General features: G+C 41.8%; 1 protein-coding gene across 7 annotated transcripts in view; it reads left to right on the top strand.

Annotated features, from left to right (window-relative positions):
* Positions 1-6979: 6979 nt before the first annotated feature.
* The window catches only part of pcdh19 (protocadherin 19), a 426596-nt gene continuing 417447 nt past the window's right edge, over positions 6980-16128 (top strand). For all 7 annotated transcript variants that reach the window (XM_073058419.1, XM_073058420.1, XM_073058415.1 and 4 more), the window contains exon 1: positions 6980-9915. In XM_073058419.1, coding sequence (XP_072914520.1) covers positions 7426-9915 — 2490 coding nt within the window. In that variant the 5' untranslated portion in view covers positions 6980-7425. The remainder of the gene's footprint in view (positions 9916-16128) is intronic.

Below are 16128 nucleotides of genomic sequence, written 5' to 3'. Positions count from 1 at the left end.
AGCTGTCTACTTCATCCCTCCCCCCACCCCCGACCATCCCATGTTACTTCACTCCTGATGAAGGGTTTCGGCCCGAAACGTCGTCACTACCTCTTCCCATAGATGCTGTCTGGCCCTCTGAGTTCTGCCAGCATTTTGTGTTTTTATTTATTTCCAGCATCTGCAGATTCACTCGTGTTGCCTATTTTCTAACCGTCTGGATTCCTTTCCTAATTGTTATTTTACCCTTCCTGTAATAATCCAAAGTATCTGTCCTCTCGTTTGTGTTCTATGCATCAACAGAAATAGCTAACAGTAATTAGATTACCACCTTATCCAGCCTCTTTGAAGGTAGCCTCTCAAGGTCAAAGGTGATTTGTTTTCGTTGTTCCAATGCAACTGTTATAGTCAATATGAGACTCACAATCACTGCCACTGGTGAAACAGGCGAGGTTTCACAATGTGGATGAGTCAAGAGTACAGGAAGTGTTATGCTCATGCTGTGGTTTGAACTGGGCTTTCACAAGTTTCTGATGAAGAGACGCAAAGTTCTCAGTGCCATTCCAGATGCTCCTTTTTCATTTGGAGCAATCATGGATCTAGGACTCTGTGAATTGATGAGGATGTTATATTTTTTCAATGAGGCTTGGGGCCATCCAAGAATTGTTTCCCTTGTCCCCATTATAATCTTCAACGCTGGAATAAAGTGCTTATTTTATGAGTCTGGTGTCAGGCAGTCTAAAATATGGTCTTCCCAACAGAGTCAGCTAATATAGCTTTAACGTCAGTGTTGGGGATGTTGGTCCAGGAAACCACATTGATATTGGTTCACTTATTCTACCAATGGATTTGCAAAATTTTGCAGAGACAATGTTAGTGGTTGTAATCCAATGCTTTGGAGTATCAGCTATAGATAACTCATATCTTGGAGCATATAGGAGACTGCTAAACAGTAGAATCTATTAGATTATATCGTTAAACCAGAACCGCCACCATAAATCCTCCCTCCATGGAATCCATTCCATTTGATAAACTTACTGTGGCAGCAATTTAGTTCTATTAAGGGATTTGCATCTAAATGTGTACACTAGGGGCTAAGTGAATACCATCTTTACTGAACCCCACTTCCTATTTGACCATAAAAAATAGGACCAGAAGTAGGTAATTCAGCCCATCGAGTCTGCTTTGCCATTCCATCATGGCCGAATTATTATCCCTCTCAACTCCATTCTCCTGCCTTCTCCACTTAACCTTTGACACGATGACTAATCAAGAACCTATCTAGCTCTGCTTTGACTGTACTCAATAACTTGATCTCCACAGTCAACCGTGACAATGACACTCTGGCTAAAGAAATTCTTCGTCATCTCTATTTTAAAGGGACATCCTCCTACTCTGAAGCTGTTGCCTCTGATCCTAGACTTACCCAATGATAGGAAACATCCTCTTTACGTCCACTCTAACTAGGGCTTTCAATATTTGATAGGTTTCAATGAGATCCCTCTCTATACTTTTAAATTCAGTGAGTACAGGCCCAGAGTAATACATTAACACTTTTATTTGTGGGATCATTCTCATGAATATCCGTTAGACCCTCTCCAATGCCAACACAACCTTTCTTAGATAAGCTGGCCAAAGCTTTTCACAATACACCAAGAGCCATCTGACCAATGCCTTATAAAGACTCAGCATTACATCCTTGCTTTTATATTCTAGTCTGCTCAACATAAATGCTCATCCTGTGTTAACCTTTAGTGAATCTTGTAGAAAGACTTCCAAGCCTCTTTGCACCTCTGATTTCTGAATTGTCTCCCTGTTTAGAAAATAGTCTACACCTCTATTCCTTCTACCAAAGTGCATGACCATTCTTCGTATTGCATCTGCCATTTCTTTACCTATTCTCCTAATGTGCCAAAGTACTTTCAAGACACCCCCCTTCCGCAACTCTACCTGCCCTCCACCTATCTTCCTATCGTCTGCAAACCCGGCCACAAAACTATAAATTCATTGACATATTATGTTGAAAGGAACGGTCCCAACACTGAAGCCTGCAGAATACCACTATTTACCAACAACCAACCAGAAAAGGCCCCTTTTATTTCCACTCTTTGCCTCCTGCCAGTCAGCCAATTTTCTGTTCTTAAATAGTGTGGATGGAACAAAATTGGAGCAAGCAAAAAGTACTGTTAAAAATATTGGGAAAGGTATGCATGTATTTCTATCTCTTCCAACAAAGGAGACTTTGAAACCTTGGACAATGTGTAAGAGGTGAATGCTCAAGAGTTGCCAATGCTGCAGCTGTATTGAGACAAACTAAAGGAATGACTTATTAATGAACAATGTTGGAGAAAATAGGTAAGAATGGACTGTGTTAGTGTTAGCTTGTAGATTTTGCAGAATATAGCCCATTATATATAAAAATTTGTGATTTTGAATTAAGGTGGTGGAGCAGAGAACAAATACAGTGCAATCATGTACCTAGTTGACTTAAGTAGGGAGAGATAACTCAGCGAATAAATCAGGTCAAAATTAGGTACAAAAAATAAATTCATCCCAATATATATCAAGAAATGTCTAAAGCCTCTACAGAACATGGTGTGAAAGGTGTAAGCTATGTGAGCTTAGAGTCATTGAGCTTACAATAAATGTATGTGGAAAAAAGATGGAGATACTGAAGAAACAAAAAGAATGGTGGTAATTAGAACTATAACTACATTTATCTTGTCAGATTATAAAAGGAAGCACCATCGATACCATTATCAATACAACACAGGACAGATATGGTATAAGGATTGCATATTTGGTCAAAAGATAGGTTCTTACAGAAGTAAGTTCTCCTCTGAGAAAAGGCATGGAATCAAAAAATATTTGCTATTGATAGGACCTCTGATACATTGGTTAAGACAAAAGAGTCCTGGGCAGTTGTATCAAAGTATCTAAAGTTTTCAGAAGGACCTGGAGCATCAGGCACGTCATGAATGTGGAAAGATAAAGAAGTGTAATTTAAAAGAAGATTATTTAAAATAAATTATCAATCAGAATAGTTTATAGATTTGAGTAGAAGTAGGTGAACAAAGTTCAGGAAGATGAAAATTGGAGACAGTAAGAGATAATATCTGGATACATTGTTTATTTTGTGGCACTAACACTTATTGTATACATTAAATGGCACAAGTCTTTCTTGTCTTGGCATGCATTTTTTTCTCAAGGAATAAATTTGTGAACCTTACTAATGTACAGTGAGCAGGCTAAGACTAAGAAAGCCTATGCACATAAAACAAAGATCAGACCCACATAAGAAATACTGGCATCTTTATCACAATTAAAATAAACTCATAAATCACAGCTAAAGTAAGGGGAAAACTACAGACAGATGAATTGGTAGTGAAACACCCTGGTTAATGATGGTCTCTCATGCAGGCAGTAGTATTGCTCATTCGAAACAGTTTTAAAGCAAAATACCAATGCAATTTCTTCCAGTAATAACATACAGTCATTTATTTCAATTGTAGCAAAACGTAAGTCCGTTCCAAGCAATAAAAACACCCACTTACAAGACTACATCCAGGATTAATTGAACTCTTTCACAAAAAAATTACAATTTCATTGAAAGCACATTAGTATATATTAGTCTTTCATATATTTTTCATGGCTTATGAAAATAAAAGCAGGCAATATTTATGTTTTGTGAATCCTGTTATCACATAGAGAGCTAAATATGCCATATAGATGCTTGCAGCACTATAAAGAAATTTATGACAGATTTTTTTTGTACATGGGTTTTGCAAGGATTTAAAAATTGCTCCATGTTGGGCTTCTACATCCTTCATGTGTCAATCTAATCTGTTGGGAACCTGAAATCGATCTGAATCAAGTCTTCTCCAAACCAAGTCTTTCACCAAATCTGCCTGATCTTACAGCAGTCAATGCACTGCAGTAACGGAGCCTCCACTTTCTTTTTCTCTTTTTGAGTTTTCTAAGACTTCTTTCTAAACATTTTTTATTGTCAAATCATGTTTCAAACATAAATGCAGAGGTAGAGTCAGCCAGCTTTCCTTATTACTGTGTATCATGTAAACTGTGCATGGGTAATCTCAAAGTCAAATTCATTCAAAGCATTGAAACCAACTCTATTCAATTAAAAAAAAACATTTTCGCTTCTAGCTTCAAGGGGATCAGTTGGCTTTTGAAAGTTGCACAAAAAGTTAGAAGTGATTGCACATTCCTTACTAAAGCTACCTTTAAAAATCAATCCAACACCCAATTGTTGACAAACATGTTGAAATACCCAGACATCTCAATTTAATTCAAAACAATTCAGCAACCTTGAGATTACGTTTCCTTCTCTGACAATGCTGCCTGACCTACTGAACATTTTCACCATTCTGTTTTTATTTCAGCTTTCCTGGGTCTACAATTTTTTTTGCTTTCTCTATTACAGCTGAGGTCATTGAAGAAGGGTGGAAGGACCCATGTACCTTCATGGTAAAGTCAGACTATGAAGTGCAACATCAGACATTTCATTATCAAAGCACCACACATTGTGATTTCAATCACAAAATGATGTAAGTTACTAATGTGCGGCAAACTTACACGTTAAAAGTAAAGTCATGTCAAATATATATATATATATATATAACTGAGAAACTATTCACTTGCAATTCTCGAATATGCAGCGGAATTAGTTCGCGTTCAATTGCTTTTTGTCCGCTCAACCAGGTTCAGAAATGCCATTCAATTTACCCACTGTGTGGCGCTAGTGAAGTTAATTTCCTGAGTCCTTCCCAACTGTTCAAGACTTGTAAAGGAGTTTTAGACATAGATTCAATTAAATAATTATGTAAACTACTTAATTATAATTCTTTATTTCACATAAATTGTCGAAATATATAAAATACTATTAACTCTCTGCACATGTACCTGGAGTTTCAGAACAACAAGGAATGTCCCTCAAAACTGTATTAGTGGTTGTTCACTGTTCAGATCGACCCTTCAGCGAACAGACCGAGCGGATGCATGCAAATATCGTCCTACAAGTATTAGAGAAACACGTGTACTCTTACTTCCCCCACCCCATCAGGACTGCAATGTAAATGTCGGGAATTGTACTTACAGGACAACACACAGATGAGACGTTATGCGGACCCGAGGAAATTCATACTGCACGGCCACTACCGATTCAGAAAACAAATTGTTAATGCCAAGAGCGCTCCCACACTGCCCCGGTTCACAATGCACTTTGCAGTCTGATCTCTAGGGTGAATGTCTCAGTTTACACGTATGCATTTGCTTTCTGTTTGACTAACCAGGTCGCATTGCATTGAAGGAGGTTTTTTTCCCCATAAGATGCGTGCTCAATTTGAGGGTTTCCGTAAGAAAAATGCTGTCCTCTTTTTATTTATGAAAACCCTTGCTTCGACTCCCCCGGCAGCTGCAGTGATAAAAGTACCCAAACGAGACTGGCTGCGTATTTACTATTTCATAGCGGCAAAAGACAGCGAAACATAGGCATCGTATTTAGTCCTCCCCGGGATAACACCATTCGGCTGATGTGCTGTTGTCTTGTCTGTCGTTGAATGATTTAATATGAAACCCATTACGTTGATAATTTTACCTGAATCTTCCCTCCGTTTCAATTTACCTGGGGGATTTTTAATAGCATTGAATCTCATTCAGACTGTATTCTGGTACTCAATCAAATATTACAGGCGCCACTTCAGTTTTATTGATCACGAGTTCCGACTGACTCAACCACAAAGAAGTCCGCGTATATATTAACAACGTAAATAAACTCACTGGGCTTCGTGTAAAAAAACTTGCTGAATCATTTCGGTTGCAACTCTCATAGTGGGTCTAATCCAAGTGAACCATTCGTTGGGAATTTTAAAAAAACATATCTTGACATTTCTTTCTGGGGATATCTATCTGCGGCTCTTCAATGACTTTACAAGAAACCGCGGAGGGTAGAGAACGGGTTTCTTTCAGAAGCTGGAGCAGAATATCGACAGTAGGGTTTCTTTCAGAAGCTGGAGCAGAATATCGACAGTAGGGATTCCGACTTCAAAATTAATTGTCTCATTCTCTCGCCTGTGCGAGGGGTAATACATAAACACCGCCACTACCCCAATTCTACACCTCCCACACACAAAATCATATCCTGCTCAAGATTAATGTTCCAGAATTCCGAATTCAGAGACTCGCCAGTAAGCATTTTATGTGGTTGTAAGTTGGAAAGAGATGTCTGTCTTGAATTTGTCTGGTTTGAAGTCCAATAATATGAATATTTGCAGCTCAGGGGGCGATTAGAAAACGCCGCCACTGCTCTTAACACAGGTTATAATTGCAATATTTAAACGCGGCAGTTGTACTGGCATTCACAAATTAATTTTTCCAATCACATCCATGTTAATCTCCAATTCTCAATCATTTAATGAGACTGCAAAAGTCTATCAAGCAACGGAAAAGGGGGGGTTTCATTCAATTTTTTTGTTTTCTTTTGAAGAAGTAGCCTTTAAACCGTCGTTTGAAGAACAATTGTGTCCAGTGTTCAGCTATCTGTAACTTGATTTATTTTTGCTTTTATACATACACACGCAAGCGCTCGCTGGGACTCTTAAACATGGGTTCTCACGTACACACATGTATGCACTTACACACTCACACACACACACTAATACCGTTCGCGTTCGCGCGCGCACAGACACACACAGGCGCGCGCGTATCTACCCTCCTACACAGTGAAAGAAAATTGCCTTTACCACACACTCACTCTCTTTCTTACACACAGATGCACGCTCTCTTTCACACTCAGACACGCATCTCCAAGGCTCCACCTTCCGTGATGGAATCATAGGAGCGGCGGCTTATCCTCTCAGCTCCCGAAAAAGAACTTGTCAATTTTAAGCTGTCAATCAAGCGCTGTCCTCGTCTCTCATTGGCTGGAGCTAGCCTGGTCCCGGGACTCAGCCGCGCCAAGCAGAATCGCCACTCTTCAGTTGCACTTTGCAATCGCAGCGTTGTGAGGTCGGACCCGCGGCAGCCGGGAGTTGCAGCTCCCTGCTCGAGCTGCTTCGATGTTCGAAGAATGTATTATCTAAAATAAACTTCGATCGGAATAAAAGAGCTCAGGCTGAGATCTGAAACCAAATTAAACCTCTTGCCGCAGCATGCAACCTCTTTGTAGATCTGCAGATTTGGACACGGTTGGGTGCTGAAGTGAGTTCTACACGAATTGGAACGGTTTTCTCCGCACACCAGTTTCTGGAGCTTCCTGCGGGAAACCCTGGCGATCGGCTTCATTTTCTTAAAGACTTTATTGAGGATAATTGCAAGGTGAACGGAAGGTTGTGCGTGCGCCTGTGTGTATGTTCGTTTATTACTTTTGTGCTGGGACGGTGAGGATTTGTGTGTCGCTTTCATCATGCCCGAGTCTCGAAGCTGTTTGTGATGAATCCGGAATTCAACAAGTACTGCTCGGGCATGGATTTGATGTTGCTGCTTGCTCTGCTCTTTTGGGCTCGGGCCGCTGCCGTGATTAATTTGAAATATTCGGTGGTGGAAGAGGAGAGAGCCGGGACGGTTATCGGAAACGTAGCGAAAGACGCCGGCTTCTCAACTTGGGAGCAGCCGGTGCCTCTCTTCCGCGTCTTGTCTAACTCGGCGCCGCATCTGGTGGAGATCAATCCGTCGAGCGGTTTACTCGTGACCAAGCAGAAGATCGACCGGGATCCGCTGTGCGGACTGAACCCCAAGTGTGTGATCTCGCTGGAGGAGATGATCAACTCCATGGAGATTTGTGTAATCAAAGTGGAGATCCTGGACATCAACGACAACTCGCCCACCTTCCCCACTGAGCAAATCGATTTGGAAATCTCAGAGACGGCCAGTCCGGGCACTAGGATCCCCCTGGAGAGCGCTTACGACCCCGACTCCGGAGATTTCGGAGTGCAGACTTACGAGATAACGCCCAACGATTTGTTCGGGCTGGAGATCAAGAGCCGGGGAGACGGTTCTCGCTTCGCCGAACTGGTGGTGGAGAAAGCGCTGGACAGGGAGGTCCAGTCTCACTACAGCTACATGATCACGGCTCTGGACGGGGGTAAGCCCCCGAATTTGGGTACGGCCCAACTCAACATCAAAGTCATCGACTCCAACGACAACTACCCGGTGTTTGAGCAGACTGCTTATACGGTGAACGTGCTGGAGAACGCGCCGGTTAACTCGCTGGTTATCGACTTGAACGCTTCGGACCCGGACGAGGGAACGAACGGGGAAATCGTCTATTCGTTCAACAGTTACGTGTCGGACAAGACCAGGCAACTTTTCAAATTGGAACCCCGAACCGGGGCCATCACGGTGAAGGGCAACATCGACTACGAAGAGGGTAGTATCTACGAGATCGACGTGCAGGCGAAAGACCTGGGACCCAATTCGATCCCGGCCCATTGCAAGGTGACGGTGAACGTGGTGGACGTGAACGACAATGTCCCCGTTATCACTTTATTTTCGGTTAGCAGCGAGACGGTGGAGGTGAGTGAAGCCGCCCCTCCCGGCTATGTGATCGGCCTGGTCCGCGTCTCCGACCGTGACTCTGGCGCTAACGGTAGGGTACAGTGCAAACTTTTAGGCGACGTCCCCTTCAAACTGCAGGAGTACGAAAGTTTTTACACCATTCTGGTGGACGGAAAGCTGGACCGGGAGCAGAGGGACCTGTACAACCTTACTATCCTGGCGAAGGACGGCGGCTCCCCCTCGCTTCAATCCACCAAATCCTTCACAGTCAGGATTACAGATGAAAACGACAACCCCCCTCACTTCACCAAACCCTTTTACCAGGTCAGCGTTCGGGAAAACAACACCCCGGGCTCGCACCTCCTCTCCGTGTCCGCCAGGGACGTGGATTTGGGCTTGAACGGAAGCGTATCCTACCAGATTATCCCGTCGCAGGTGAAGGACATGCCCGTCTTCACCTACGTGTCCATTAACCCCAACTCGGGGGACGTGTATGCACTGAGGTCCTTCAATTACGAGCAGACCAGGTCATTCGAATTTAAGGTTATGGCTAAAGACGGGGGTAACCCCCCGCTGGAAAGTAACACTACGGTGAAGGTGTTTGTATTGGATGTTAATGACAATGTCCCCATTATAACTGCGCCGCCTTTGGTTAATGGTACGACTGATGTCTACATCCCGAGAAACGTTGGCTCAGGCTACTTGGTGACAGTGGTCAAAGCTGATGATTATGACGAAGGTGACAACGGCCGCTTGACATACGGCATCGTGGATGGCGACCGGGGCTTCTTTGAGATGGACCAGGCAAGTGGAGAAATCAGAACCACTCGAAGTTTCGGGGAGGGGGCTGAGACCAACTATGAACTGATCGTGGTGGCGCAGGACCATGGTAAGTCTGCCCTCTCCGCCACTGCTCTGATCGCCGTCTATCTTTCACCTGCTTTAGATGCCCAGGAATCGATTGGGTCCTTGAATTTATCCTTAATCTTTATAATCGCCTTGGGGTCCATTGCTGCAATCCTGTTTGTGACCATGATCTTTGTAGCAGTCAAATGCAAGCGAGACAACAAGGAGATCCGGACGTACAACTGCAGGGTGGCCGAGTACTCTTATGGACAGCAGAAGAAGCCGAAGAAAAAGAGTAAGATCAATAAGAACGACATCAGGCTGGTGCCCAGAGACATAGAGGAGACTGACAAAATGAACGTGGTCAGCTGCTCTTCCCTCACCTCCTCCCTGAACTACTTCGACTACCACCAGCAAACTTTGCCCTTGGGTTGTCGCAGGTCGGAGGCTGCCTTTCTTAATATGGAGAACCAGAACTCCAGGAACACCAGTGGGAACCACGTGTACCATACTTTCACCAATACCCAGAGCTCTCAGCAACAGCCAGACCTCATCATCAACGGCATGCCACTTCCAGAGGTGAGTGCTTCTAAGAATCGATTTTGCATTCAAGCCCAGAATTGGTACTTGGCTATTGATGCAGTCTCTAACTGATAGCTCGATCAGTTTCACTACATCCACTGAGATGCGATATTGACAAGGAGATTAGTGCTGGGAAGAAATACAATTCCACAAAGAAAATGTTAGCTGGACCTAGATTTTTTTTTAAAAATGCATACATTTTAAAAAGTTACTTATATGGGGGGGGGGGTCAATGAGTAGCTAGTTTAGTAAAGCTGGCTTACCTCAAACGTGTTGGAGAAGAGAATGTTTCAGATTTTGTGTTACAGGTTATTGGTTTCACTGTCAGTCCAACTCAGCTTTAAAAGCTGAGAAAATCTGCATTCTAGCTGTCAGTGGACTGCCCATTCTTTACTGGACCTACTGCATTAGTATGAAGCATGGGGTGGGTGAAACAGCAAGGCTGGCTGCACAAAGCTTCAATTGACTGAAAGCTGCAACAAAATGTGATACTTGTGCTATTCCACCATCAGGGTGGCTAAAGAGAAGTTTGTGACCCATGCTGGGATCAGTAACATCACTGCTGCTGAACATACACGAGCTTAAGCATTCTCCTTGTTGTACAACCGTGGTCTTTTTGGCAGGTCATTTTAAAGCTTGTCTTGAGAAAGTTGGAGCAAGGGAGCTAGGCCATAAATGTAAAATGAAATGAATAACACAGCAATGAAGGGGTTGAAAGTTTTGAAACATTAAACAGGACTTGATAGTCATTTTGTGAAGTAAGTACAGATAAACGTCACAAACAAGCGGAGAGAATTGGGAAAAATAAGGAATTAAAAATGTTTGCACCAGGAGGAAACATTTTGATGCATCAGCAGGAGTACAGTAAGACAAGCTGATTACTTTCATCTCCTTTCCCAAAGAAAGGAAAAGAAAGAGTGGCTTGTTTGTAAAAATCTCCATGAGCTGTAAAAATTCAACTGAAAAAGGGAAGTAAATCCTGAGAGCTTTAAAGTAGAAACAAGTGAGAATAGCTTCAAAACAAAGGCAACATCAATCAGAAGCAGTGGGAGATCAGTGATGACATTATACAGTGGATTTCCATTAATTGGGACCAGTACATTTTGACCCAATTGAGCAGCTGCCCCAATTAGCCTGTTTCATGGAAATAGTTAAAAAGGTATAAAAAAGACAAACTACTGCAGTAACGAATTATGTTTTAAATGAAATACAGAATAAAGTAGAACACTACTAAAACTATAAAACCATGTATGAATTCCTAGTAGTTATTGATGGAGGAATTCACTCAGTGTATGGTGATGTTTTCTTGTGATTGACTGTAAATAAACAAAATCAGTGCAGACCCCTAGTGCAGATTGTGGACTACCTTCAAACAGAGCTTTGGATGATTGCATCCTCCAAACTTCCATTTTGATTTTAACATTCAAGATGATTGTTATACCTCTACTCTAAATTCTGTGTAGTACCTAACTTCTGAAGTAGTAAAAACATTTAATTTTCATTCCCTGCCATTTCGGGCATCTGCAAACCTAAATGCCTGAAACTGCACTGAGTAAAACAGTTCTGAATTTTTTTTACTGTTTACTTAAGATGTTTATCTGTACTTCCTGACAAAAGCCACTGCTTTTTAAACACAAGCGTTGCAAGTAAGACTTTTTAAGACTATTTATTCTAAAAGCACAGTGTAGTGTCTGATGGCCGCACTATGTGCACACAATTGATGTTAGAAAATGTTTGGCAGCAGTCTCCTGTCCCACTTAAGCGGCATATTGTCCCAAATAAACGAAGGGAATCCCAACTATTTTCTTGATTAGTTTTTGTTCATTAAAAGTTGTCCCAAATGAGCGACTATCCCAATTAACTGGAATCCAATGTAGTTGGAAAATAAATCAGACATTTTATTAAAAATGCATATCCTTGTCTTATGTTAGCAGCTGATCTTATACACAGATTTACTTAAAGCATCCTGGGCTGTTAGACTTGCGACATTCTTCTTTTCTCTTACTGAAAAGAACGAAGAACTGCCTACAATAAAGGAGTGACAAAGACATCTACAGAATAGATGCTTATTGCTTAAGAATAGATTGCTTATGGTTATTGTTCCATCAATGGATTGACTGGTTACTCAAGCACTCCCAACTGCACATCCTGTTTTTGCACATGTTGCTGAAAGAGAAACTTGCAACTGGTAGTAAAGGATGGATACTTCTATCACTGGTTTGCCCAAGGAAATCTTTGTAGTTTGTGTCTGTAGAATAGTGATTTCTACTCACAAACTTTGCCTTGCACTGAGCTTCAATTGTAGTTCAGCTCATTTGCCCTCTTTTATCCTCCATATGAAGGCAGTCATCATGACAGTGCATGCCAGTTAAATAATTGATTGAAAACTCAATTTATTCTTCAGGCAGAGGGAATAGTTGAATGCAGTAAATATGTGTGGCAAAGTACAATTTGACTTGTTTGCCCATCAACTGCCCAAATTTAAAACAAAAGCAGGATTTTTAAAAAATCATATTGTGTATTATAAAGAAAACTAAGCATATATTGTATCTCAGTAGCTTGCATATAATTAATGTGCTTCATAATTAAATGGATATGAAAAATGTTATAGTCAAGCTCAAAAGGTCATGTTTTACAATAGTACTTCAGCATGGCAGGTGCTATGTTCTGAATTTTTCTTATATTGTAAATATCTTGATATAGTGTCACTGAATATCTATAGTTATGATTAGTTTGTGTACTTCGATGCACATCATTGAACAGTTTCTCTCCACCATCCCACCTGCACTAAATACAAGTTTGAATTAGCATTGTGGATGTGCTAGCTCTCGGCATGAACAAAAAAAAGGGCATGTAGAACTGTGGCAGTGTAGTCAACAGGACTTCCCCTGTGTGGCTCCAGCAGCTGCTTTGTCATGAGTGTCAGTCTATTTTATCTTGATCTGTTGTGATCACAATGGCTAAAGGGAAGGCACCTTTGATTTTAATATTCTGTGACGTTGTGAGATGCCCATTGCTCAGACTATATATTTCCATTAAGTGCGTGATGAGAGCAGATATTTTTTTAGGTGCCCTTAAGAAAAATATATCAGGAATTAATAAACACAAAAGATTTTGCAGAACATAGACATCTAGGGCAAAACACATAAAGTGCTGAAGGAACTCAGTAGGTCAAGCAGCATCTATGGAGGGAGATAAATAGTCAACGTTTCAGGCCAATACCCTTCATCCGTATGGGAAAGGAAGGCAGAAAAGGCAGCTTAAGAAGGGAGGGGAGGGAAAGGAGTGCAAACTGGCAGGGTGAAACCAGGTGAGGAGGAAGGTGGGTGGATGGGGGAAAGGAGATGATGTAAGAAACTGGGAGGTGATAGCTGGAAGAGGTGAAGAGCTGAGAAAGAAGGAATCTGATAGGTGAGGACAGTAGACCTTGAGAGAAAGTGAAGGAGGACGGACACCAGAAGGAGGTGATGGCTAGGTGAGGAGAGGAGAAGTGGTGAGAGGGGAATCAGAATGAAGAATGGAAGAGAGAAGGGAAGTTTGAGAAATCAATGTTCATGCCATCAACTTGGAGGCAACCCAGATGGAATATGAGGTATTGCTCCTCCAGTGTGAATGTGGCTTCATCGTGGCAGTAGAGGGCACCATAGACATGCATGTTGGAATGGGATAGGAAGTCAAACTGAAATGGGTGGCCACTGGGAATTACCGATTTTTGTGGCAGACGGAGTGAAGGTGCACAACAGTGTGGTCCCCTCTCTGCATCAGATCTCACTGATATAGAGGAGGTCTCACTAGGAGCACCAAATACAATAGGTAACCTCAAACAGATTTGCAGGTGAAATTTGGCCTCATTTGGAAGGATTGTTTGGATCCTTAATAGTGTTGACGGAGCAGGCATAGGGACAGGTGTGGAAATTGTCTCACGTACAAGGATAATTACCACAAGGGGAGGGTTATAAGGACAAAGGAGTCACATAAAGAGTGATCACTAGAGCAATTGGAGGGGGAGGGGAAGACATGCTCCAAGTAATCATTCCAGGTAAGGTGACACTTCACCTGCAAGCCTAGTGGGATCATCTATTACGTCTAGTGCTTCTGGTGCGGCCTACTCTACATGATACGGATTGGGTTGGGGGACGACTTTGTCAAGCTCCTTCACTCTGTCTGCCACAAAAGGCAGGATCTCCTAGTGGCTACCCATTTCAATTTGACTTTACTTTCCCATTCTAACAAGTCTTTCCATTGCCTCCTCTATTGGCATATAGTCATATACCATATACCATGTTGTTAGCCTCCAATGTGATTGCATCAAGTTCTCTAACTTCTGGTAATTTCTCCCCTCTTCCTCCTTCTCTCTTTCCATTTCCCATGCTAGTTCCTCCTCAACTTTTCTCTCCTCACTTACCCACCACTTCTCTCTGGGGTCCCTCCTCCATCCCCGTCTTCCATGGCCCCTGTGCTGTCCAATCAGATTCCGTTTTCTTCAGCCCTTCAATTTCTCTACCTATCAACCTCCAACTTCTTAGTTCATCCCCCTCCTTCACCCACTCTTCTCCTCACAAATCACCTGCTAACTACCTCCACCCACCTTGCTCTGGCTTCCTGCTGCTTTAGTTCCAGACCCGATGAAAGGTCTCGGCGCAAAATACGGACTGTTCATTTCCTTCCATAGATGCTGCCTAACCTGCTGAGTTCCTCCAGCACTTCATGTGCATTGCCCAGGAAATAAACAATGTATTTTGAATGATTTACTTGTTGCCATATGTGGGCATCTCAGAATTGCTTAGTTTAGGTAAACCTGAAATTAAGTTTTCTTCCCCTGCTCTTCTGAAGAAAAATGCCCCAACAGAAGCATCTGGAGATTTGTTCTTACACCGTTGTTTACTTTGTGGTGGAGCAGTGTGTCTTGTGGGATATCTTCACAATAACATGATTAAGACATGCTTGTAGGTTACTTGTTCCAGAACTGAGATGGTAGTACAGTATAATGGAGAACCTTATAGGTCAGTGCAGAGTAGGTTTGCTCTATTAACTTCCAGGAGTTTTTAAAAATCCGTTACTTTCTGGGCCAGCAAATGAGCAAAGATCAAGGAATCTCTGGTGGAAAGTGGAAAAAAAATGGATTGATGGCAGTCTACACCAGGTTCTATTTGCATACACGTCAATGGCTAGGAACAGAAACAATTTTCTCTCAGGTACTGGAATGGATAAGAGGAACAGTACTGACAACGAAATGTGGAGTTGACAGTGCAGGCAAATGCCTCCTTGAAGTATTAATGTTTTGTCATTTTGCTTGGTTAATTCACAGATAGATATCATTTCCTAAACCTACTGAATTAAAGGATTCTTAAAATTTAGAATCAGTTTATGCATGAGATTGTTGTTAACATGGCTGCCTATGGGAAGATGGTGCTCACTAGTTGGTTACCAGATTTCCCAAATTACAACAGTCACTATAATTTTTTAAAAGTTTTTTTTTAAGTGCTTTGGGCATCTTGAGGTTGACAAAGGAGCGATTTAAATGCATGATGTTCTTTGTCTAACTTTCATCCTAGTCTTGGAATACCACTGGGTAAATTAGTGGCTGTTACTAATGTAATGCACATTCGTGACATTATATAGGCAGGAAGATTAATAGTTAGTCAAATACTCAACTGAATAATATTTTAAAATAAGGCAATGTAAAATGATTATTTATGATAAGTCTGCTTTATGTTTCTGATAGCTGTGTTCTGTAATTTATGACTGAGCATTAGTTCAGAGCCCTTAAATGCAGTTTTCAGTTGTCTGGTGTTGTAATCTGTACCATTTAATCAAAGATTTATTGCTCAGATTAGATTTCTCCTGTTTTGTTAAAGGAAGGTGCTGCAGGCATCTTCCAATTATCATTCATCAACATAAGGTAAAGGCAAATCTCCACAGGGATGGGTTGCAACTGTGGTTCAACCCATTGTACAAAACACAGGCACATTCCTCAAAGGTTACAAAAAGGTTACTGAATTGAATAATGCATGGTACACCCTTGGAAAGAATGTGCACCTTTGCATATGACCTATTGGTTTCTAAATGGTCTTCTCTGGTGTGATCTATCTAAAAGCCTGGGTTAGATCAGACTCCATAATAATGGGGTCCCTTTTAATGTCATCCAGAGATGCGTTCTCATTAAAACTGAGTTTCTACACAAAGTCTAAATATTGGTATTGTCTTCTT

Source organism: Hemitrygon akajei, chromosome 10 (genome assembly GCF_048418815.1).
Source record: "Hemitrygon akajei chromosome 10, sHemAka1.3, whole genome shotgun sequence".
NCBI lineage: Eukaryota > Metazoa > Chordata > Chondrichthyes > Myliobatiformes > Dasyatidae > Hemitrygon > Hemitrygon akajei.
This window is presented reverse-complemented; position numbering and strand designations above follow the sequence as displayed.